Source organism: Ochotona princeps, chromosome 20 (assembly GCF_030435755.1).
Source record: "Ochotona princeps isolate mOchPri1 chromosome 20, mOchPri1.hap1, whole genome shotgun sequence".
NCBI lineage: Eukaryota > Metazoa > Chordata > Mammalia > Lagomorpha > Ochotonidae > Ochotona > Ochotona princeps.
Window position 1 is genome coordinate 13,242,363 of NC_080851.1, and position 25,595 is coordinate 13,267,957.

At 41.9% G+C, this 25,595-nt stretch overlaps 1 protein-coding gene across 2 annotated transcripts; it reads left to right on the forward strand.

The window, feature by feature from the left end:
- Positions 1–456: 456 nt before the first annotated feature.
- MIOS (meiosis regulator for oocyte development) lies at positions 457–25,219 on the forward strand. 2 transcript variants are annotated; one of them, XM_058678044.1, is made up of 12 exons: positions 457–627; positions 2,218–2,333; positions 6,856–8,189; positions 8,514–8,612; positions 11,476–11,730; positions 12,979–13,148; positions 14,569–14,634; positions 16,278–16,436; positions 20,419–20,571; positions 21,600–21,804; positions 24,157–24,286; positions 24,989–25,219. In XM_058678044.1, exons 3-12 carry the CDS (start codon positions 6,896–6,898, stop codon positions 25,083–25,085), a joined length of 2,628 nt encoding a protein of 875 aa, XP_058534027.1. In that variant the 5' UTR covers positions 457–627; positions 2,218–2,333; positions 6,856–6,895; the 3' UTR covers positions 25,086–25,219. The 2 variants fall into 2 exon arrangements, with proteins under 2 accessions (XP_058534027.1, XP_004582393.1); XM_004582336.4 differs by lacking the exon at positions 2,218–2,333.
- The last annotated feature ends 376 nt before the right edge of the window (positions 25,220–25,595 follow it).

Genomic DNA, 25,595 nt, shown 5'->3' on the forward strand with positions numbered 1-25,595 from the left:
CCCCAGATGGTCGCAACGGACTAGGCTGGGTCCCGCTGAAACCTGGACCCACGAATTTCATTCTGGTTTCCCACAGCGATGACAGGAACCCAAGAAGATCTTTGTGACTTTTCTCAGGAAGCGGGGTGGAACCGGAGGCTCAGAGTAAATTTTTAATTTAAAAAAAAAAAAGGCCTTGTCGAGTTGAAGTGTGGCAAACAACCTGCAGGTCTGCGAAAAGGAGCCCAAAGCCCGCCAAAAACGACCCAAACGCGGCGGGGCCCGGGCGCGGGCGTGGGGGGCGGGGTCTCCAGGGTCGAGGCCACGCACGGGGGGGCGGGATCTGGGAAGGCAGGGGCGGGATCTCCCGAGTCGAGGTCACGCCCATGGGCGGGGCGATCGGGTGGGCGGGGCGTGTCTCCTCGGTCTCGGCCACGCCCAGGGGCGGGGCGACCCGCGAGGCGCTCCCTTGCCCAGGCCCAGGCGCGGCCGCGCGGCCCCGAGACGCGGTAGTGGGGCCGTGGGCCGCGGCCCGCCGTCTCAGCACACGGGCTGCGCCCGCCATCTTGGCCGCGTCCCGTCTGCCGTGGCGGGAGGGGCGGCGTCCAAGCCGGAAGCGGCTGTGCGGCGGCCGCGCCACCACTTCAGGTCAGTGAGCGCGGCCCGGGCCGGGTGTCGCCTCTCGGGAGCGGGGGCCGTAGAGAGGGCCCCAAGGGCAGCCCTGAGCCGAGGGCCTGGGCGCGGGCGGGCCCTGGGCCGCCTCCCAGCCTTCCGGGCGCTGGGACGACGGCCGAGGGCGCGCGGGGCCCGCGCTGCAGGCGCCGGCGCGCCGGGTCCGGGCGGAGGAGTCGCGTCCCCGGCGTGGACGGGAGGCTGGGCCAGGTGTCTGGCGCGTGGGAGTGGCCGTCAGGTGTCCGGTTTACCCGGAATGGCTGCACACGCCCTGCTCAGGACTTCTTCAAGGGCTTTCCCCCCCAGGCCGCCTCCGCTCCCTTCGTCGAGCCGGGAGAATTCCTTCAGAGGATAGAGAAGTCTTGCAGATGCCTTGAGCTTGGCCGAGGCGCTTCTGCAAACGACTGCTGTCGCAGGCCTTTTGCATAAGGAGATCTGCTTAAGGAAAGCTTGGAGGCGTGCCGTGGAGATCTGAAATGGCCCTCCTGTTTGTCACTTCGGACCCTTTGTACACTTCGTGCAGTCAGGGTGCATTGGACTTGACTGCCCCATAGCCACATGGACTTGAAAAGCGCTGTGAGCTGCTGAGGACACATACATAGGATTTCCATTGCTTGTTACCACTTTTTTTTATTAGTTCTGTGCTGAAAGGATACTATTTTCAATACGTTGGTTTTCTTGATTCATTCGTTCTTTGTAAATGTGGCTCAAGGCGTGTTTCTTGTGGGATAGCACTGTTGTGGGGGGTCTGGTGATGAAGGCATAGTCGGCTAAGAAAGCATTGATGAGAAGAGAACACTTGTTACATTTGAAGGTGAGGAGCTCGTGGAAGGGGTGATTGTTACAAACTCCACCAACCTCTTCCCCCCCACCCCGTACACCCGACTTTTCAAGGACAGCAGCATTTGGAAGTATAAGCCTCCTGGGCTCTTTACCATCCGACTCGGTGATGCCAAGAGCTCGTCTCCATGGGTTGTCACGACTTTAAGGTAGAATTAGGGCAGACTGCCGGCTTTGTGAGCTGGTCAGTGGCTGGAGGAGTTCCGCGCCCGGGTCCTGTGCTTTGCTGTGTACGGGATTCCCAGTGGAGTGTGTCCGGAGCAAGGCTCCAACTCCGCTGTGGGTTGCGCTGTGAAGAGGTATGTTTCGGAAGAGGGTAGTTCTGTAAATGCACCCGTCCACAGTGTGCAAATTGCAGAGATCAGCATACTCTGCTGTATCTGTCTTGAAGGTTTTTAATGAGGGAGCCCTGCATTTTTGTTTTGCACAGGTCTTACAAATTAAGTCGTTGGTTTAAGAGCCAGGAGCCAAGCCATCTAGTCTTTTCGTTTTGTCCCATGTGAAATTTGCTGTTCTATTTGCAGTCCTGTGATTCTATATGACTAACAGGTTTTGAGGGTTGTAATATAAATATTTTAAATGTATAACACCACAGGAGATGCTGCTGATGATTCTCTATTGATAATCATGGCATGTAAATCAGGAGTTTCTGTAATTATAGTGTTATAGCACTTTTCATTTGTGATTTGTAAGATGGGTTTTTCTTGTGTGGGTTTTGTGTCATAGCGATTATGATGGAAGCTTGAGACTCCTGCAAGTAGTACCCGTGTGCCTTGTTCCCAGCCCTGGCTGCTCTGCTTCCCATCCAGCTTGCTGCTGCTGTGCATCCGGGGAGGCAAGAGGTAATGGCTGTGGTCCTTGTATCCCTGCCTCCTACATGGGAGATGGGGGTGCAGTGCTGGACCTCTGGCTTTGCCCTGGCCTTGTGCTGACTGTTCCAGGCACTTGAAGAATGAAGTAGCATGTGGAAGATCTCCATGGCTCAGCTTTCTTGCCATCATTTCTATGTCTTCCACATAAATTGAAAAAAAAATTGTGATATGTCACCAACTTTTTTTTTCTTTAAGATTTTTTATTTTTGGCCCTGCGCAGTGGCCTAGTGGCTGAAGTCCTCTCCTGGCATGCACCAGGATCCCATGTGGATACCAGTTCATGTCCCGGCTGCTCCACTTCCATCAAGCTCCCTGCTTGTAGCCTGGGAAAGCAGTAGAGGATGGCCCAAATCCTTGGGACACTGTACCCTCTTGGGAGACCCAGAAGAAACTCCTGGCTCCTTGCTTTGGATTGTTCAGCTCCAGTCATTGTGGCCACTTGGTGAATGAACCAACGCATGGAAGATATTTCTGTCTCTCCTTGTCTGTAAATCTGACTCTCCAGTAAGCTAAATAATCTTTAAAAAAAAAAAACATGTTTATTTTTATTTGAATGGCAGATTTGCAAATAGGAGAGACAGAGATCTTGTATCCACTGGTTCACTCTGCAAATGACCACCATGATAGGAGCTATGCTGATCTGAAACTAGGAGCCAGGAGCTTTCTCCAGGTCTCCTCTATGGGTGCAGAGACCCAAGAATTTGAGCCATGCTTCGCTGCTTTCCCAGTTTATAAACAAGAAGCTGGATTGGAAGTGGATCATCCAGGATTTGAACTGCTGTCCATAAGGGATGCTGGCACTTGCAATGGAGGATTAACCTGTTGAGTCACAGCCCTGTGGCATCAGCTTTTTTTTTTTGTTGTTATCAGACTATTTGTTATATGAATAAGGTTATAGATTTTTTTCTAAATGCCTATTTTACTTTTCAGCAGCATAGGAAGATGGGTCAGTTCTTAGGGTATCACCAATGAATGTATTCTGTCTTGGAAGATGTGAGTATAAACCCTTATATGGCAGTGTCTGTCTCCTCTTTGCTGTCTTAGCTACTTCGTGTTGTTTGAGGTACCATTCCTCTTCATTCGTACAATCTTGAACCCTTAAGATTAGACTAAACTGCATCACTGGAATGAAATCTTTGATTGACCGGGGCCTGATCCTCCACCCTATTCACTGTCCTGTTCCCAGCATTCAGTGCAGTTATAGAATCAAGGGGAAAAAATTTAGTCAGGATAAATCCTGTCTTAGGATGGCTCCCTTTATAACTCTTGCCCATCATTGAGGGTGCCTTGCTCTTGGCTTGACCCAGCTTCTGCCAGGAAGATTATGGCTCAGGATATTGGGTCCTGGGAGGAATATCAGGGGGAATATTCAGCACATGCATTAGTTGGACAAGAACTTATTAACCAACTCATGAGTGTCTTCCATTGTGCTGAGTTCTAAGGGTGCCATGGAACGAAAGACATTTCAGCTCCACTTAAGGAGCTTACACTCACTCTGGTGGAAGAGATAGACGCAGTGATTTGAAATGGGAGGCTACTGTTCAGTACAGGTGTATATCTGAGTAATCCAACCTGGCCTGAGGGGGGAGTATAGAGAATGACTCGTGTAACACTTGAGCAGGCATTGTCTTGTCTGAGAAGGAGAGAGAAAAGAGTGCTTCTGCCAGAGTGGACCTGATTTGCAAAGGTGTGGCGCTGGGGAGGTAGGTTTGTTCTAGGAAGCAGAAAGGACAGTGTAGTTGCAGTTAGGGAGGAGGAGGAGAATGTGCCACGAGGGAAGAGCAAGTGGACGCCAAAGACATTTATGGCCTTAGAGGTTATATTGAATTCTGAATTCTGCATACTAAGAGCAGTTGCAAAACATTACAAGGTTTTAAGCAGGGGCTGAATAACCTGGTCAACATTGTGTCAGTACAAAACTATTCTCTGGGCAGGTGTTTGTCGCAGCAGGGACACCCAGGTCCCATTTGGAGTGACTGGGTTGGAATCCTTGTTCTGCTCCATACTCCAGCTGTGTGCTGATACTCACTCTGGGCAGCAGTGGGTGATGACTTGAGTGCTAGGGTCCTTGCCCCCGGTGTGGGAGACAGTCAGAGCTTCTGGCTGCTGGGTGTAGCCAGCCCAGCACTGCCTGTTGGCAGAATTTGGAGAACGAATCAGTGGATAGGAGATTATTTTCTGTCTCTGCCTCACAGTCAATAAAATAAGAATACATAAAAAATTGAAATGAAAAGATGATTCTGATGTTGAAAGAGGTGGATTTCTAAAGGACTAGACTAGAACGAAGGATAAAAGAATGGCTGAGTCAGCACCTTAGAGCAGTTACATTACCTTTCCATTCTTACAGCTTCAGAACCCTGACCGCCCTCTCCTGACGCGCAGAAGCTTGTCTGGACAGATCATTAGGCTGACCTAGGATTGAAAAACCCGGAAGTGCTGAGGGAATCAGGAATTTGAGGGGGCTAGTCCCTATATAATTAAAGTGGTCCTGAACTTCAGGAATGCTGAAAAAAAAGTAAAGCCAGAAAAGAAGATTTTTTATGTTTTTCCTAATTATGTTAATTATGAGTCTGAAATTCTAGACCAGTAATTTCTGACTGAAGATCAAAGAGTAAAGCAAATATGGTTGAGGTGAATTATTTGGTACATGTTGGATATCTCTTGTCAGAAATGCTTGGGACAAAAAGGGTTTTAGTTTTATTATTTTGTTGTTTTTAGAATTTTTACAATGAGATAGCTTGGGCTAGAATCCATGTATAAAGAAATTTGTTTGTGTTTTGTTCTGAATATAGTTTAGCCAAAGAGTAAATTATTGTTGTCGCTGTTTTTTGTTCGTTCATTTGTTTTATGTGCCTCCAGTTTTACTCTGACCTGTCTAGAATTTTCCACTAATGCTGTCATACCACGCTCAGTAGCTTTAGGTTTGGGGCATTTCCGAGTTTGCGTTAGGGATGCTCAGCCTGTGTGTGCCCGGGATAGAGAGATGAGTGAACCAAAGCTTCGCCCTCTGAGAACTATGAGCCTGAACAGGTACAAGTTGCAATGCATGTGAGCTCCTTTTGGTCCCGACTGTTACCTCTCACCCGTTTCTGTTAGGCTCTCAGTGTTGTAGCCAGGAGAGGATATTTGGTATGGCAGATACGGTTCTGCATGAAGCCTGCACATCCCATTTGCGAGTGTCTGAGTCTGAGTCCAGGCTCTGCTCTCTAGGTGCATACCTGGGCCCCAAGTACTCAGGCTCCTGCCACCCACGTGGGAGACCCAGGTTGAGTGCCCTCCACCTGTAACCCACCTGGCCACTGCAGACATTTGAGGAAAGTATCAGTGAGTTTGGGGAACATCTGTTTCTGCTCCTCAGATTCTTAATAAAAGAAGCTTTTGCAGACAAACTTTTGTTAAAAATGTCATTTTTAACATAAGTTTTTTTAGTTTGTGCTAAAACCTCTAGAATATGTATCTTCTCAAAAATCCCATTTCAGCACTGTTCAGAAGTTCATAGAGTCGAAGTCTGAGACAGCTTCTAGTAAGTATGTGTGTGTACCACTGATTGTAAATGGGAGGCTTCTACATAAGTTTATATGCTTTTTAATAGTCATATATTTTAGCATATTTTAGACAAAATATTATTTGCTAATATAACCACCATCCATAGACCTTATGATTATGTTAAGGTCAATTTTCTGATTTTTAAAAATAAGTCAAAGAGATTAGGGGTCCAGACAGTACATGAAAGAACGTGTTTCAAGAATTATTCATCTAAACCAGCTGTTGTTGTGTAGAGCAGGAAACAAGGGAGCTTCCCACACAACATGACCTTTCTGAAGGTCAGAACTAGGAAGTAGAAGAGCTTGGGAGAGAAGTTGTGTTTGTTACTGAGCTCCATAGTTTATTCTGCCTTATTAATGTCTTTTGTCTTCCATTGATATTTGTAAGACCCCTCTTTCTCAGGAGCACAACATGCTTTAAATTGTGTATTATGCCTTGTGAATTATGATTGCCACATTTGGTTGTTTATTTTAAAGTATGAGCCAGTCACATTTCTAACGCTTAGTAGCCACAAGTGGCTAGTGGCTACCCTCTTGGACAGCAGAGCTGCTCTGCCCTATTGCTTAGGAACACAACTCCAAACACTTCTTAGTTCTCTTGTCTTCAAAGAGTGGTGGCACTTACTAATTTGCACACCACGCTAAAGTTATTATAACTCAGAGGTTATAATGCAAGTACTAGTAACAGTGCAATTAAAATAATTGATCTTGGGAAATAAGGCCAGAATGGAGTTCTCACATTCCTGCTAGTTCACTTTATTGGAGGAAGTGCTGGCTTGTCTTTCTTTCACTTAATTCATAAATATGTCTTCATGGTGGATGAAAAAATAACAAACATTGAAAAAGAGGATACTTGTGTAGACAATTTCCTGATTTTCCTGAATAGTTTATTTAAATTCAGAATTGTATTTTGTTGGTATTTTAACACTTCCTTTAAACACTTTCAGTGCATGGACCTGACTGGACTCCGTGAGCACATCTGTAAACATGAGTGGTACCAAACCTGACATTTTGTGGGCACCACACCAGGTTGACAGATTTGTCGTCTGCGACTCAGAACTGAGCCTGTACCATGTGGAATCTACTGTGAATTCAGAACTCAAAGCTGGATCTTTACGTTTATCCGAGGACTCTGCAGCTACGTTGCTGTCAATCAATTCAGATACACCTTACATGAAATGTGTTGCCTGGTATCTCAATTATGATCCTGAATGTCTCCTGGCAGTTGGACAAGCAAACGGTCGAGTTGTGCTTACAAGTCTTGGTCAGGATCATAATTCCAAGTTCAAAGATTTGATTGGGAAAGAGTTTGTTCCAAAACACGCGCGACAATGCAATACCCTTGCATGGAATCCTCTGGATAGTAACTGGCTTGCTGCTGGTCTCGATAAGCACAGAGCTGACTTCTCTGTGCTGATATGGGATATCTGCAGCAAATATACGCCTGACGTAGTTCCCATGGAAAAAGTGAGACTTTCAGCAGGCGAAACGGAAAGCACGTTGTTAGTAACAAAGCCACTTTATGAATTAGGACAGAATGATGCTTGTCTCTCTCTCTGTTGGCTTCCACGAGACCAGAAACTTCTCCTGGCTGGTATGCATCGGAACCTAGCCATATTCGATCTTCGGAATACGAGTCAGAAGATGTTTGTAAATACAAAAGCTGTTCAGGGGGTGACTGTCGACCCATACTTCCATGATCGTGTAGCTTCCTTCTATGAAGGTCAGGTTGCAATATGGGACCTTAGAAAATTTGAGAAGCCAGTTCTGACTTTAACTGAGCAACCAAAGCCCTTAACAAAAGTAGCATGGTGTCCAACCAGGACTGGTCTGCTTGCCACTTTAACAAGGGATAGTAATATCATTAGACTGTATGATATGCAGCACACACCCACTCCTATTGGGGATGAAACTGAGCCCACAATTATTGAAAGAAGCGTGCAACCCTGTGACAATTACATTGCTTCCTTTGCATGGCACCCAACAAGTCAAAATCGAATGATCGTTTTAACTCCCAACCGAACAATGTCTGACTTTACTGTTTTTGAAAGGATATCCCTTGCCTGGAGTCCCGTTACATCTTTAATGTGGGCTTGTGGCCGTCATTTGTATGAATGCGCAGAAGAAGAAAATGATAATTCTTTAGAAAAAGATATAGCTACAAAGATGCGCCTCCGGGCTCTGTCGAGGTATGGACTTGACACAGAGCAGGTGTGGAGGAATCACGTTTTAGCTGGAAATGAAGATCCACAGCTCAAGTCACTGTGGTACACTCTGCACTATATCCTTTGCGTTTCAATTGTGTCACATCAGTCAGGCAGGGATGTCTTTGAAGTTTGCTGAAAGGTCAGTTTATAAATATGCCAGCGGTTTTATATGCAAGTTCACATTATGCAATTCTAAAGTTATTGAAATGAATTAGTCAAAACTCTTGAACTTGAAATACTGCTTTACAAGTAGTGTAGGAGGAAGAATATACATAGCAGAGTAGAATCACTTTATTTTCCCTGATGCCTGTTATGAATTGGATCCAAATCAAAATATGGTTAGCTTTGAGATATTTTCTCATACATCATCAGTTAGTATTTCCTATACATTGAAATACTTATGAAACAATATACGGAAGATGTGGATCAGAAGTCTCCAGGCAACAAAGGAACATTGGTTTATGCAGGAATTAAGTCAATTGTAAAATCATCTTTGGGTAAGAAAATTTCGGGTTTTTTTCTCCAGTATGTTTTTAAACTTTCATGCCCTTTGTTTTACCCCTCATTGTTTGGTAGAAATTATTTATTTTAGGATCATTTACATAAATATCATTGTTCCTTTTTGGTTTTCTGGTTAGATGATGTAGCTGATTGTTGAGTTAAGTGAATTCATACCTGGGACACAGTCTTGGTTTTTTGAAGTGAGGTTGATGTTGTGAAGTGTATTCATTTATTCAGTGTTATTTTTTGACTTTCTTTCAGTGGCTTTGCACATAATTGATTTATAAGATGTAGACTGCTAATTCAAGTTTTATCACATCATTTGCTTTTCAAAACCTAGATCTATTTGCTGTCCAGATAATTCATGTAGCCATCTGATTGCAAGGATTAACATGACCTGAGCGTACTCTAGTCTGGGGGGCCATCCGTGAAGCTGACTCTCATCACTCAATCAAAGAGTGAATTAATGCAAGAGTGGAATTAATACATTACTTAAGAATTATGAAAACTCCTGTTTTCACTGACTGCGGTAACATTGGGTGTTACTCCTGTTATTGTGGATTTTATTATAATTATCTCCTCAACCAAGTGTCTGATCTTTAGCTTTTGGTGGTCATGTTTAGATCCAAGTCAAGATAAAGTAGTTAGTAGATCACATTATTTAGTCAGGAACAGTAGAAGTTGTACATGCAGTTTTTTTGTTTATTTTTTGAATCAGAGATGCTTAGGGGATTTCAGGTGACTTTGATCTCCATTGCTGAATGGTGTGATAGGTTTCTTATCTATTTCATTTTAGTGTTCTCATTAGCCATCCACACCTCCTCAAAAAATAACATTTATTAAAAATAGTAAAATGAATGGCTTTAATTAGAGACTACTGTTTTTGTTGACATAGGCAAAAAGACAGAGTGAATTACCCTGACAGATGAACTGGAGTAAACATGGTTCATGATTTTAGATTTTAGTGCCATGCTGGGAAACATTGAGCACCAAGTTTGCAGAACTTACAATATGTTAACTGCTTAAAATCAGGCCATGTTGCATTCTCAGTTTTTCTGAAATGGTTATTGTGTGTTGCACTTTGACCCATTGTGGAGAAATGCTAGCAGTCTACTTCTGAGAACACTCAGGCAGAGTAGAATATCCCTGGGACCCTTTTGGAGACCAGCTGATCCATCTACCCCTGAGTCACAGTAGTCAGGTTTCCACATGACTAGTTTTATCTTGGTTTGAATTTTGCTTTTATTCCTACTAGGTAAAGGCAAAGAGAATAAAAATTACTGTCCAAGATGACACTGCTGGATCTCATTTCCATTTTACATGGCAGGACCTCTTTCTTTAATTTTGGGTCTAATAGTAAATACGTAATGAACACATTGAATGATCTTGCCTGTATTAACCTATGTACACACATTTATTAGAGCACAGAGCTAGGTTTTAGTTTGGTGACAAACTAACAGTGCTTACTGTGAATTAGACAGAATGACATAAAAACATAAAGTTGCTTTACCCACATGAATCAAATGATTAATAAATTCATGATGCATTAACTTATCTAACATACTTTCACTTCTGCTCTGTGAGTGTACTTCAGAGTGTAGAGTAGAATTAAAAGGGAACTTTAATTTGGTGCAAAGAATTTTCAGTTCCTATATGCAAATACTCTGTTGTTTAGCAATCAGCCCACCTGCACTGAATTATACAGCATGTACTTGCCACGGTGCAGGTGTCATGAACCCCTTCTTACCTGCAGCCAACAAGGTCCGATGATTTTTTTAAATTTATTTGTTTTTATTGAAAGTCAGATTTACAGGGAGAAGGAGACAGCAAGAAAGATCTTGCATCTGCTGGTTTATTCCCCAAGTGGCTGCAGTGACCATTAATGAGATTTGTAAATATTTCCAGTAAGATTTCTGAAAACCTGTCTGCTTGCCATTAGTCTAGTTATGTACTAATGTATAATTGTGGTATCGTATATAATTATGTAATGTCTGAGTATTGTAAATTGCAAATATAAATTTTTGCAAAAATAATAAAGTTGGTAATATTAGACCATTATGTTACCTGATTCATAACTGAGTTTATTTTGAAAATCCATGTAATTACAATAAGAGATAATCACACAGTGACAACTTTGATGATGCAGCATGCTAGAATGTTTCGAGTTGTGGTTAGTAAAGGCCTGAAGTTTCATCTTCATGTACTTTGTCTTTATTTGGCAGCAATTTCATCCCACATTACATTACTCTACTTTTAGGATTAATTGCAGAGTAAATAATGCTATGAGAATGGTACTGCTTTGTTAGGAAAAAAATTAGAATATGAAGTTTTCTGATGTATAAAAGGGGGGAAAAACCCTTCACAGAATTCTGTGTTAGTATTTGTCTTCAGTGTTCCAGGTACTTGAATCTTTCTCGTTTTTCTCTCTGTACTAAGAAACAGCTCAATGATGGTTGATTTGTGGCCTGGTTCACTTCTGTACTGATGGAAAACTGCGGCTAAGAGGTTGAACATGTGTATTTTTTATTATTTGAGAGAGAGTCCATCCATCGGTTCATTTCATAAATGCCCTCAATGATCAGAGCTTCAGTCCAGATCTGTCATGGGGTGGGAGGAACTCGGGAACCTGCTGCCTTCTGCAGTCTGCACTGGTGGGAACTGAAATTAGGAACCGGAGCTGGGAATCCAGCTCAGGCCCCCGGATGTGGGACACAGCATCCTGACTTCTTAGCCACTAAGCCAGACACCCATCTCTGAATATGCTTAAGTGTATCGTTGAAATATTTCTTTGTAAAAATGGTTTATCTTACAAGTATACTTAAAAATAGTCAAATATATGAATGTGTTTTCTGTTTTTAGGAATGGTGGAAAGCAGTAGACACACTTGGAGTGGGCTGGATAAGCAAGCTGATATTCAGAATTTAAATGAAGAAAGAATCTTAGCTTTGCAGCTTTGTGGGTGGATAAAGAAGGGAACGGATGTGGATATAGGGCCCTTTTTGAACTCCCTCGTACAAGAAGGAGAGTGGGAGAGAGCTGCTGCTGTGGCGTTGTTCAACTTGGATATTCGGCGAGCAATCCAGATCCTGAATGAAGGGGCATCTTCAGAAAAAGGTACTTGGTTGTGTTCATAGAACTCTCTTGACAAGGCTGTTCATCTTAGTTATGTTAATAGAACTCTCTAGACAAGGCTATTCATGTTCAAGTAACTGGTCAATATTTTTATGTAAATCTTCATTGAAAGAGCACTATTCTAGATATTAGCCCATTTTCATTTGTATCTTCCTTTAGGTGTGTAAAAGCAAAAGTGTGTATTATAGGAAGTGTTAAAATATGTCCATTTTAGTGCCTTTTTTCTACAAAAATAGCCCATAAACTTTTTAAATTTAAAGATTGATTTATTTTTATTGGAAAGTCAGATATACAGTGAGGAAGATCTTCCATCTGCTGATTCATTCCCCAAGTGGCCACAGCAAATGGAGCTGCGCCGATCCAACACAGGGAATCCATAGCTTCTTCCAGGTCTCCCACACAGGTGCAGGGTCTCAAGGCTTTGGGCCATCCTCTACTGCCTTCCCAGGCCACAAGCAAGGAGCAGGGCTGTCAGGATTAGAAACCAGCACCCATATGCTATCCTGGCACACACAAGGCAAGGACTTCAGCCACTAGGCCACTGTGCCAAGGCCTTTTGGTTGATTTTGAAAACATTATAGTTAGAGTGAGCCATAGGTAAAAACCTGAGGTGCCTGCTTCTTAACTTTTACACTATCTACATCATCCCTATTTGAATGCATAATAGAAAGTGTGATGAAAAACAATTTAATATTTAAATTCTACAAGTCTATTATAATTTTGCTGCTGCCTAAAAGCATAATACTTTTCTGTCAAGTGTACCTGGAGAATTTGGTTGTAGATGGAGACATACTAACAATCCCAAGAAAAGCTCATTGCAGTCATTGTAGTAATTCAGTGAAGGGTAGATAAAAACAGTTCCAAACCAAACATTCCTTTTCTTGTAAAAATAAATGGTTTTATGTAGAAACAAAATGTATCCCTTTGCTGCTTTTATTTTTATTTTTCAAAGACTTTATCATTTAATAGAATAGGCTGGGGAAGCAAGTATTAACTAATTTTGGGGAAATACTTATGGAACTAAATGTGGCTTTTAAGAACAATGTGAGAAGCACATAGATTGAAAGGAAGATTATTAAACTCAAGAAACAAAATTAAAGCTAAAATACTTCTGTAATAAATGTGGAGAATTCTTGGTACATTTAAGGTTCTCATCTGAAGCTGAACTTATGCAGTGGGGGACATCGAGCCTTTGATTACTCTGATTAACCTGGTGTGTTTAACATTCAGGAGACCTGAATCTCAATGTGGTAGCCATGGCTTTGTCAGGCTACACAAATGAAAAGAACTCCCTTTGGAGAGAAATGTGCAGCACCCTGCGATTGCAGCTGAACAATCCATACCTGTGTGTCATGTTCGCGTTTCTGACCAGTGAAACAGGAACTTACGATGGAGTTTTGGTAAGCTGATTTCTGGTTTATATGATATTTAGTAATATATGATAAAAACAAAACTATTAAAATTGAAGTTTTTAATCTGTTGACATTTTTAAGTTGTCTGTTGCCGTCACTTATGAATATGTATTACTTACTTATTTGGGAAGCAAAGAAACAGCTTCTGTCTGCTGATCCACTCCCCAAATGTGTGCAACAGCTGGAGTGGCTGAACTGAAACCAAGAGCTGGGACTTCAGTCTAGCCCCCCCTGTGAGTGAGGAACCGGAACCCGGCTACTTGAGACGTCATCTTTGGCGTTCCTGGCTGCCGGTGAGCAGGATCCTGGCTGGCATTAGAGCTGGAGCTGGCTGTACAATAACGGATAGGAGTGTTTCAACTAGTGCTGAACCACCAGGTCAACACCTGCCCCGAGCATGTATTGCTTTAAACAAAGTGTCTGAAACCATTTTCAGCAGCTGTTTTTGAGTGTGATGCCCAGCCTTGTTAACAGATATCAAGCTGAATTTGTGTTTTATAGTTTTAGTAATTTATACATTAAAAAGGAGTAAAGATTTTATCCTTTAGCGTAAGAACTGAGCTCTAGACATCTACAACTACATAAACATAAAGATGATTTGTGAGGCCAGTGGTGGGCTAATCCTACGTTCTGTGGTGCCAGCATCCCATATGGGTGCTGGTTTGCGTCCCAGCTGCCTTACTTCCAATTCAGCTCTCTGCTTATTTGCTGGGAAAGCAGAGGAGGATGGTGCAAGTCCTTGGGACTCTGCACCCACATGGAAGACCTGAAAGAAGCTCCTGGCTCCTGGCTTCAGAGCAGATTGGCCCTGGCTGTTGAGGCCATTTGGAGAGTGAATCAATAAATGAATGACCTCTCTCTAGCTCTCCTTCTTTTTCTGTAAAATCTGTCTTTCAAATAAAAACAAATATAATGTAATTTGCTATATAAATATGTTGTGTGTATTGAGATGGTTGTCCTGGAGCAGTGAGTCACACCACCATGTGGGGTTCCCACATTCCACAGCTGTGTCGGTTGGAGTCCTGGTACCTCTTGTAGAGTCCAGCTCTTGGCTGATATACCAGGGAAACACCAGGTGGTGCTCAAGGACCTGAGTTGTCACCCACTTGGGAGACCCTGATGAAGTTCCTAGTCCTTGGCTTAGGACCAGTGGAATGTAGGATGTCTATATATCTCTCCCTTTATTTATGTCACTTTTTCACATTAATAAGTACATAAATCTTAAAGTTGCCATCAGGGTGACTGTCTATCTTGTATGAGTTAGGTAAGGCATTTTAGATCATTAGTGGCCCTGCCAGTATGTGTACACTGACTTACCAATATATTTGAAAGTAACCAGGTGCATAAATAGACTGTAAAAGTTTTGAACTTACAGCATGTGCGGTTTAACTGTTTTTTCTCTTCCTAGTATGAAAACAAAGTTGCAGTTCGTGACAGAGTGGCATTTGCTTGTAAATTCCTCAGTGATACTCAGGTAAGAACTGTTTTAACTCTGTACTTGAAGTAGCATTTGCTGTCACATCATTATTTAAAGAAATGAAACTTAGGAGACTGCGTTGTGGCGTACTGTGAGGCTGCGGCCTGCAGTGTTGGCACTCTGTTTGGGTGCCCATCCAGCTCCTTGTGAGTGGCCTGGGAAAACGGTGGAGGATGACACAGGTGCTGACGCCCCTGCACGCACGTGGGAGGCCTGTATGAAACTTCCTGCTGCTGGCTTTGACAGGCCCAGGCTTGGCCATCGCGGCTATGTAGTTAGTGAACCAGCAGGGGAAGATTGTTTCTCTCTGTCTCTGTCTGTCTCTGTGTCGTTCCCTCTCCCTCTCCATCTTCTACAACTTTTCCAAATAAATACATATTTTTTTTAAAAATCTTCATTATTACATATAAATGAGATTTAATATAGCAGTATTTCTGAAAACGTGTTTACAAGACATGAACATGTCTTGCATAGCTTAATTTACTTACTTAGAATGCTGATTTAGTATTTTAGTACATTTTTCCTTTAGGGAGTAAAAAGATATAAAGATGCTAAAGTCTGCTTCAGAACAGTCGTTTCTGGCTGCCTATGCTTTGTATCTAGTGAAGGAGAAATGCATGTAAGAAGAGTTAGTGTGGGGCTGGCATGTGGCACAGCAAGTTAAACCACTTTGGGTGCAGCTATGTCATTGCCCAGCACTGATTCTTTTCTCAGCTGCCCTCCTGATCCAGCTTCCTGCTAATGTGCCTGGGAAGACAGCAGGTGATGGCCCAATACCTGGGTCCCTGCCACAAGTAAGTGTGGGTGATCCAGAAAGAATTCCTGGCTTCTGGCTTTGACCTTGTCCAGCCCTGGCCCTTGTGGCCATTGGGCAGTGAGGCAGTATGTGGAAGATGTCTTTCTCTGTTTCCTGTGTGAGACTGCCTTTGAAATTAAATAAATAAAATTTTAAAAATAGTAAAAACAGTATGTCAAGTACTAAATTAATGATAAAATCCTGGAGTGATAAGGAGGGGCCTTGACTGGTATTTATGGCAGAATGATGTCCTGGAAGACCTAAGGCAACGACTTGAGATAGAGAAAGGGGGCTTTTGTCTGCTTGTTCATTCATTCCCCAAATGCCCGCAGTGGTCTAGGCTGGCCGGGGATAAAGCCAGGAGCTGGGAGTTCAACCCAGGACGGCAGGGAGCTGATGGCCTAAACCACTCCCCCTGTCTAGCAGGAGGCTGCACTCAGGGTCTGGAGCTGCTTCACTGAAGCCACAAGCAAGGCCAAGTCCCTATGCTGGAATGGGACTTCTTGATGATCTGAAATTCCAACTCAGATTTTATGATTTTGTATACTACAGTGATGAATAACAAAACTTTCCTGACTGATGAGGTCAGTTCTGTTTAAAATTGTAAACCATCTATGGTTCTTTTAGAATAATCATGAAAACATACCAAAAGTCTTCTAGTGTTTAGTTAGTGACTATGGATACTACATTAAAAGAGACAGATGCAGACTTCTTGGAAAGTATGTGGGAATTTTAGCCAATACTCTCCAAGATGATTGAAGTTTTTCTAAATGTGGTAGATTTGAAGTACAAAATATTCTTCTAGCAAACCTTTGCTTTAGAAAAATCACTTTGGATTTTTCAGTTAAATAGATACATTGAAAAACTGACCAATGAAATGAAGGAAGCTGGCAACTTGGAAGGAATTTTGCTTACAGGCCTGACTAAGGATGGAGTGGATTTAATGGAGAGCTACGTGGACAGAACTGGAGACGTCCAGACAGCCAGCTACTGCATGCTGCAGGTCAGTGTGGCTGACGGCAGCCTACAAGAGCAGTTTGCCCATGTGGTGTGTGTGCTCTCCTCAGCTGGAAGAGAGGTGCAGTCGGGCTTTGCTTTGGATCTTGCATTTAGCTTGACCCTAACCAGCTGAATAGCTGAACACCTGTGCCTCAGGTTACCGACCGCACATCTTCTCATGTGACGTTGGGTAGTGCCAGTCTTGACTGCATCTCAGTTTGCATAGGGCTTAGATGGAAAAGAGAAATCTCACTTGTGGTTTTCTGACTGTTGTGAGAACCAGCCCTCTGCATGAGATTCCCTTTCCCTGATCTCAGCTAGGCCTCCTTGAATTGCCGAAGATAAGTTACACGATGGTTCTCTCACATCCCATTTTCCTTTTGTGTTATCAGCGGGAGTCATTTGGGGCTGTTTTTCTCTCAGTTTTAACTGTACAGTGGTTTAAAAACTCCTGGGCCAGGCATGGTAACCTTGTGATTAAATCCTCACCTTGCATGCGGCACCACGCCAGGATCCCATATGGGTGCCAGTTCATTTCACAGCTGCTCCTCTACTTATTCAGCTTCCTGCTTGTGGCCTGGGAAAGAAGTAGAGGATGACCCAAAGCCTTGGGACCCTGCACCTGATTCCTGGCTTTGGATCGGTATAGCTCAGGGCATTGTGACCACTTGGAGAGTGAACCAGGGAACAGAAGATCTTTCTCTATGTCTCTCCTCTGTAATTCTGACTTTCCAGTGAAATAAAGTTTCATGACAACAGTTGCCTTATACTTTGGGTTGCAAATATGTTGAAATTTGAGATGATTCCCCTGAGATTTCCTTTGGCCTCACAGCTAATCTTACCTTTCCACAGTGTCATTTTCTTCTTTTGCATCCATCGTGTTATACCCCGTCATCATGTGCTGCGCAGTGGCGTGGTCAGCATTGTGCAGTGCTCACTCCCCACCCTGCCTTTCTGTTGACTTGCAGATACTGGTCTGCAGACCACAAAGTAAACTTTGCTAAGCCGTTCATTGCCTCTGAAGAGAAAGATCCTTCTGTAACTTTTTTTTTTCTAATTAAAATGGGATTCTTTTTTTCAAAATTACACTCTATGCATTTGGTTACAGAGTACAAATGGGTTAGTAATTGCTTTTTAAGATCTATAAAATGTATTCAAAATATTTGAAACTCCTGTCTAACGGTCACTTGATTTAAGTGTTCTACCATTTACATTTATGTGGTCAAAATTTAGTCTGCCTTATAATATGCGTCCCAGTTTTGTCCTTGTTTTGGTTTAATATTTTTGTAGTTCACTTTATTTCCTCTATCAGCTTTTTAGCAGTACCCTTTTTAATTATCTGTTTTTGTTAACTGTTTCTGTCGGTCAGCATCCCGTTGCTCACCGGATAGTTAACCTTTTGCTTTTCCTACCTCGCAGCTGACACCCAATTTTGCTTTCTATTTCACACCATGCTTTATAAATGTTACATTACTGCATTGTTTTTTTTTTTTGCTTGTGTTCTAGTGACATAATTAACTTCTACTTACATTATAAAGTCTAACTTAGAGCATTAGTATTTTTCCTTCAGACAATCATTTGTCTTTTTATAAATCACAAGAGGAAAAGATAATATGAACTTTCGTAGTATCGATTGAGAGAGTTTCACGTGGTGTTGTTTTCCTTTGGTTTTTCTGTTTAGTTTTTTTTTTTTTTTATGGTACAGATGACAGAGTCCCCTTATCTGAAATTGTTTCACTCTGGTATTTTGAGTTTCCAGCCTGGTGGCCCTGAGGAGCTTGGCTCTGCTGCCCTTCATCCTGCTGTGGGTCACTGAGCCGCTTGGCTGTTCACAGTGGTTTTCTCCAGATTTGTGAAGACTTTGGGCGTTATTTATTTAAGTACATTTTTTTTGCTGCCCCAGCCTGCTTCTCTTTTTCTTTTTGGGCTCTTACTACACATAAGTCATTTGATATTGTATCCAGCTGTCTACACCTCTGCTCATTTCTTTTCCATCTTTTTTTGTTTGTCACTGTTTTTCAGATTGGATAATTTTTATTGATTTGTTGATTCTTTGGTTATCTCCTGTGCACAATAAGCTTTGCAGCACATCCTGCAAGCTTTTGAGTATTATGTGTTTGAAGTCGCTATCTGATAACTAATGTCCGGGCTCGTTTAGGCTTAGTTTTTATTGGCTACATTTTGCTTTGATTTTGAGCCCCATTACCTGTTTCTGTATGTGTAGTCACTTTTCCTTTTGAATGTTGGTATTGCGTATGTACAGTTCAGTATCAAGAACTGGCTTTTTAAAACTTTTTCTGAGGAGTATTGGTTTCCACTTTTGGAAATTCAGTCACTTAGCACTTTTGATTTTAATCTTGTTATTAGGATTCTGTGGAAAGTTCGGTGTGTTCCCTAAGGCTTTCTGACTTCAGCACATTCACTCTCTTGTTCTTGTTCTTTGGTTACTAGTCAGGGCAGATCTGGAGAAGATTTTAAAATAGGAATTGACCGAATTCTTTTGTAGTTTGCTCTTACTGCCATAGAAGGAGAAGGCATGTGATATGAAGCTGTGTCATTTTTTGTGCTTTGTCTTTTTAAACCATGGATTATGGTTTAACAATTCGATCTGCCTAGTTGAACACCCTAGGGACCAGTACATCTTTTTTTTTTTTTTTAGATATAAAATTGTTCATTTAGGGTGTTCCGCAGCATCTGTCAGCTACAATTAACTCTGATGACTGAAATTTCACCCAACTAATAGGTGAGAGATAGGCACTGGTTTTGATTGTGGATCTACAGATAGATTGTCTATATTAGTTGTTAATAGTTCCTTTTAGGGCCCAGCACGATAGAGTAGCAGGTAAAGTCCTCGCCTTGCATGCGCTGGGATTCCTTATGAGTGCAGGTTCTAACCCCAGCAGCCCTGCTTCCCATCCAGCTCCCTGGTTCTGGCCTGGGAAAGCAGTCGAGGACAGCCCAAAGCCTTGGGACCCTTCTCCCGTGTGGGAGACACAGAAGGAGTTCCTGGCTCCTGGCTTCGGATTGGCTCAGCTCTGGCCATTGTGGCCACTTGGGGAGTGAACCATCAGATGGAAGATCTTCCTCTCTGACTCATCCTCTCTGTATATCTACCTTTCCAATAAAAATAAATAAATCTTAAAAAAAAAGTTCCCTTTACGCATTAGTAACTTGCTTGCCAAGTGATCTGTAACAGTTTGTTTGTCGGCCCAGGACTGAGAAAATCAGACTTTAGAATGATGCCCCAGGACTAAGTGGAAGTAGAAACCTCTGGGCTTTGTCTGTCATCCCGGGTTGAGGATACCCAGACAGGGCTGAAAGCTGCTGTGAAAACCCAGAAAGGGGCACGGACGCAGTGCACAACGTCACAGCATCCAGGGGAGGCAGAGCTGGAGGAAAACTCTTAGAGCACCGCATAGCTCTTCTCGCTAAGAATTTTTAAAACACAGATTGCTGGCCTAAAGGCAAAAAAAACTAAGAAAAGTTTTGTTTTGAATTTTCTTTTAAGCTAATAAATGTCTGTTCTAACTGTATCCAAGAAACAAGTTTCTATATAAAAGCAGCGTCCAAGTCTGCAGTACCTTGTTATCTTCCACGGACGGGGCTTAAAATGTGATTGAGCGATTTGGGTGTGCATTTGGATTAGATAGTGTACAGGATTTGTGAACCCCAGGATTCTCTTTGTTAGAGCAAAGGGTGTTTACATCATTACTTACTGAATTCAACCAGGAAGGTGGATTGTTTGCTCTCAACTTCTTAAACTACACTGAAAAATGGAGTAATCCACTTCCCGGGCCAGGTGTAGTATTCATAGTACATGTTTGTGTCAGTAGTGGGAGGTAAATCAGTGTAGCTTCCATCAGTAATTTTATCAGCATCTTCATTAGAAGTTGGCTTTTATCTAAAGAAAAAATTTAAAAAGGAGGTCTGTTTTCTTGTCTGTCAGGAAATATTTGAATATTTGAAATTATTTGTTTTGTTTTTAGGGTTCGCCTTTAGATGTTCTTAAAGATGAAAGAGTTCAGTACTGGATTGAGAATTACAGAAATTTATTAGATGCTTGGAGATTTTGGCACAAGCGAGCTGAATTTGATATTCACAGGAGTAAATTGGACCCAAGTTCCAAGCCTTTAGCACAGGTAAGTTGTATCTCAGCGGTTCACTGAGTTTTTGGATGATTCTGCCATCCCAGTGAAGTCTGGTTGTCCTACACTGCACTTTTTCCTCATTCTTCCAGTCTTTGGTTCTGTTGCTTCTGACCACGCTCTCAGCATCTTGGCCTGTAGTGTGAGATAGAACAAACCACAGCAGGCCCACAGGAACTCAGAAGCTTGAATCATTCCTAGTGTCATCTGAAGTTGGTATATTCCAAACCCTTTGAGGATCCAAACTATGATCTTTTAAAGTCTCTGTATATTAAGTCCTTTTGCATTACTTATGTGCATTAAGACAAACTTTGGGGGTCTAAAAAATAGTAGTATAAATAATTCTTTTTTAAAAAGGGAGAGATCACATAAGATCATGTAACACAATTTTAGTTTGGATGTCAGATGTTCGGTTATCCTCAGTGTGAGCACTGGATGGTGCTGTGTGCTTAGTTTAGGAAATGGAGAAGTTCGTGTGCTTCTGTTAATCAAAATATTGGCAGCATAGCATTACGTGATAGAGTATATTCCACAACAATAGATTAAGAGACTGATAGTTCATTGTAAATGTTTTTGGCTGTTGATCATTCCAGGATCCTTTATTCCTTTTTTATTTTAGAACAGAGTGTTTTCTTTATGAGAAAATTATATCCGGAAGATTCCATCGTAGAATTTTGGTTTAGAAGTGATAAATGGATTTTTGCAATGGGCCAGTGTGAATTCTAAAGTGTGGTGGTCTGAGGTTCCGTAGTTTTTCCGCCAGTATCAGGTATTAGGAAGATTATAGTTAAATTAATAGAAAGGAAGTACCCAAGTAATATAACTGAAAAATGGAGATTTTAAATGAGAATTTGTCAGATTTAGTAAATAAATCTGTGAATCATGTAGTAAGTAAATATGTGAATTGTAGAACAATATAAAATAAAGTTTTGAAGACTGCTTAAAAAGGATTTGTTGGAATCAAAGTTTACTGATCCCATTATGATTTATCATGTTTGTTTCTCCTTTTATTCATATCGTAGGTGTTTGTGAGCTGCAATTTCTGCGGCAAGTCCATCTCCTACAGCTGTTCCACCGTTCCGCACCAGGGCAGAGGCTTCAGTCAATATGGTGTGAGCGGCTCCCCGACGAAATCCAAAGTCACCAGTTGCCCCGGCTGTCGCAAACCCCTTCCTCGCTGTGCACTTTGCCTCATTAACATGGGGACTCCTGTATCTAACTGTCCGGGTATGGCATAGTTCTGCATTACTTCTCTGAGCTGGAACTGTTCCTGTATAATTGAGTTAATCACAAAAATAAACCACAGGGTAGTTTGTATTATTTCTTTAAAAAAGAAAGTGTAATAATAACTTGAAAGCTCTTGTGATTCTTCTAAGTTTATATACTTTAAAAATAAATGCTCTATCTACTATACTTCAGGTGATCTCACAAATGTTAGCAAGTTTAAAGTTTATGAGGAAGGCTGAAGGTGCTTGCTGGCAGTGTCGTCTCTCTGGTGAACACGTGTAGTTGGTGGTATGGCCTCTGCTGGGTGGTCGTGCTGTCACAGTTGAAGCAGGAAGTGGAGCCTGAGCTGTGGGCCAGTACAGGGATAGCACCCCCAGAGCAAGAAGAGTAGGCTTTCAGTGGTTACAGAATAGAGTTCAAGGGCATTAATGCTCGATTCCACCTCTACTGTCAAGTGAGTTCCTGAACAAATTCCATTCTAGAATCACCCATACATAGGACGGTCTCTAATACTGCAGCCTATGATCAGTGAAGCTAGACTTACTAGAAAGGCAAGCTGAGAAATAAAGGAAAGGCATTGTGACTTTTCAGCTCATATTGGTTTATGCATGAGTACCAGTTGTAGCCACAAAATTATTTTTTATAAAGCAAAAAAAGCTTAAATGTAATCTTAGAATTATACTGTTGTTTAAGAGTACTCCACTAATAGAAATTCCTCAAAGCTTGAAATTTGAAAAGCACTTCACCCATATCTGTTAACTTCCAACTTTGTATGCCGAAGGAGCTTTTCGTAGTCTCAGTTAACTTGAACATTTGCTCTTACTTCATCTTTGGAATCTAAGTGCATAGAGGAAGTTTTAACCTAGAAGCCAGGTCTCCTGAATTCTAGGTCAAGTGCTGCTTCTGCTGTGTTTGTTAGTTACCTAGCATATATAAATATATATATACATATTTGAATGGTTGTTTACATTGCTTGTTTGTTTTGTAGTATTTTTGGTAAACATTTGGGAAAATTAAGAGTAGCAGTCAATAGGGCATAATATATCGATGACTAGGAATGTATTCCAGATATTAATAGTATGGCAAAAAAATATAATGAAAAATTCTTGGGTATTTGGCATAGCAGTATAGTGAATATTTGTGTGGAGTGTCAGAATGTCAGCGTTACCTCTGTGAAGCTGCTTCAGTCCTCTTTCATAGAGGCTGTTGGTCTACATTTTGTTCATTGTTATGTTAACATCTGTGAAAGACTTGCTGATATCATTAATTGATCCAGTGACTTTTTTGTTTGATCAGATAAAGGGAATATGTAATATTTTTAAATGTACAGTTAATTTTTTATTTGAATTTTAGTCAGGGATTTTTATTTTGTATGCCAGCTTCTTTATTATGTGATTCTGACCCTAGTAAGCAGTTGATTGTGGATGGCAGGCGCATCTTTGTCCTAGTTGAGCTATCCGTTGCGATGCCCAAGTTCAAGTACCAGCTCTGCTCTCCATCCTGGCTCCCTGCAGTCTCCCTTGAGACATAAGCACCTGCTGGCTCACCGGGAGAACTGCTCAAGTTCCTGACTTCTGGCTTTCTCCTTGTCCAGTACCAGTTTGGATGTTTAGGGGGTTGATAAGCTGATGGAGGCCTGCAGCCACGCCTGCTTTTACTCTCTGTCTCTCTCTTGCTAGTTCCACTGCTTTCTCAGGCAACATCAGCAGGGAGCTGGATGGGAAGTCGAACAGCCAGCTCTTGAACTGGTACTCTGACATGGAATGCCAGCGTTGCAAATGGTGGCTTAACTCTCTGTGCCATGATGTTGACCCCTCTCTAAAATCTTTGATTCAGATAGTTTCTAGTGGATTTTAATCATTTGTGTTTTTCGATTTTTAATTGGCTAATAAGAACATGGGAAAGAGGCTGAAATGTGCCAAAATTGGTAATACCATTGCCTGTAATGCTGGCATCCCGTATAATGCGAATTTGTGTCCCAGCTGCTCCACTTACTATGCAGCTCCCTGTTAATGGCCTGGGAAAAGCAGTAGAAAATGGCCCAAGTCCTTGGCCTCCGGCACCCTTGTGAGAGAGGCAGATGAAGCTCCTGGCCTTGGCCCGGCCCAGCCCTGGCTGTGGACCATCTTGAAGGTGAACCAGCAGATCAAAGATCTCTCTGTCTCTTCCTGTCTCTGTAACTTAGACTTTCAAATAAGTGTATTTTTTTAAAAAATAATGCAGGAAAACTGTCAGTATTCTTTCAATCTAAACTAGATCATAAAACCAAGATTACTATTTCAGTATTATTTGTATTTTGAATGACAGCTTTTAAGAAACCAGTTAATAATGATGACTTTCTTTTCCCCATAGGAGGATCCAAATCAGATGAAAAAGTAGACTTGAGCAAGGACAAAAAACTAGCTCAGTTTAACAACTGGTTTACATGGTGTCACAACTGCAGGCACGGCGGGCATGCTGGCCATATGCTTAGCTGGTTCAGGTACTCCACGCATTTCCTCTTTAATAGGCTTGGAGTTCTAGGACGTACAGCACATACTCTTAAATAATTTAGGTTTATCTCTTAATGTATATGCTAAGGATTAACATATTTGTTAACAGTGTGTGTGTGTGTGTGTGTGTAGTGTAACCAGAAACTGTAAAATTAATATTTTTTGTAAGCTTAAAAATGTTTGTGATTTAAATGAACGTTAACATTATTTACTTTATTGGGGAAAAGTGTGTTTATATGTTCTGTAGTCTATTGTCGATAAAGTGATAGGGTGTTTGTCAAACCAGAGCACCAGTGTTAAGTAAGCTAGTGCTGAGGAGGGTTAGGCCCTCATGCAGTGCAGACTGTACTGAACTTGCGTTTGCAGCAGCGCCGGTCAGCCTATACTGCTCGTGCCCCAGTTTGTCTCTTTGGCTTTACTTGAAACTCAGGGCACGGCCCTAACACCTTCATAACTGTGAATGTGGTATCTTGCTACATATGCAAAAAAATTCCTGGATGTTCAGTAACTTTCAAGTTTAACTTCAAATTCTAATGCTTTTTTTCCTCTGGATTTTGATTACCGTATTTCTTTCCAAGTGCCATTTTGAAAAGTCGCATTACCGAGAGATGTATAATACAGAAGAATAAGTGTAAGAATAAGTGTAAGAATGTTGCATTTGGATTTTGACTGTTATTTGACCTATTTTTTAGGGACCATGCAGAATGTCCTGTGTCGGGCTGCACTTGTAAGTGTATGCAGCTGGATACGACAGGGAACCTGGTTCCTGCAGAGACTGTTCAGCCCTGAGAAGTTTCACCTGAAGAGAAACCTTCACGAGCAGAGCTCACTAATCATGTCCTTCACAGCTCAAACATACCTCAGAACAAGTCACTCATGACTTTCCTGTAATGGGAAAATAAATCCTTCTCTCGGCTCAACAATTTGATGTTTGAGTGATTTTGCCGTTCTTAACGGAAGCATGTGCTGTTGACATGACCGTCAGAGTGTGGGCTCAAGTTCTCTTCAGTGGTTGAAAAGTTGATATTGGAAGAGCTTTCTAGGATGTTGAAATTAGTAACATCATAGAAGCAAAGTTTCTGTAATAACAACAGACCTTTGAAGGCCTCTGTCTTCAAAGCTGAATTGGGCATCTTTAAAGAAAAGTCCGTGCACTTTTAGAACAAAAATAATTCTGTGATCAGAAGATGGTTTAGGCTTAGCTATGCCTAAATTAGATTCTTTTCAAATAACTGGAAATTGTAAATTTTCACTTTTAGAATTGGAATTCCCCTAGCCCATACTAGAGTAAGATATATC

Excerpts from the sequence above, each read along its gene's own strand:
- MIOS (XM_058678044.1), top strand. The coding sequence starts at position 6,896 with ATGAGTGGTACCAAACCTGACATTTTGTGGGCACCACACCAGGTTGAC. Across the intron at positions 8,190-8,513 it reads ACTGTGGTACACTCTGCACT|TTATGAAACAATATACGGAA; the intron begins ATATCCTTTGCG and ends ACATTGAAATAC. Across the intron at positions 11,731-12,978 it reads AGGGGCATCTTCAGAAAAAG|GAGACCTGAATCTCAATGTG; the intron begins GTACTTGGTTGT and ends TTTAACATTCAG.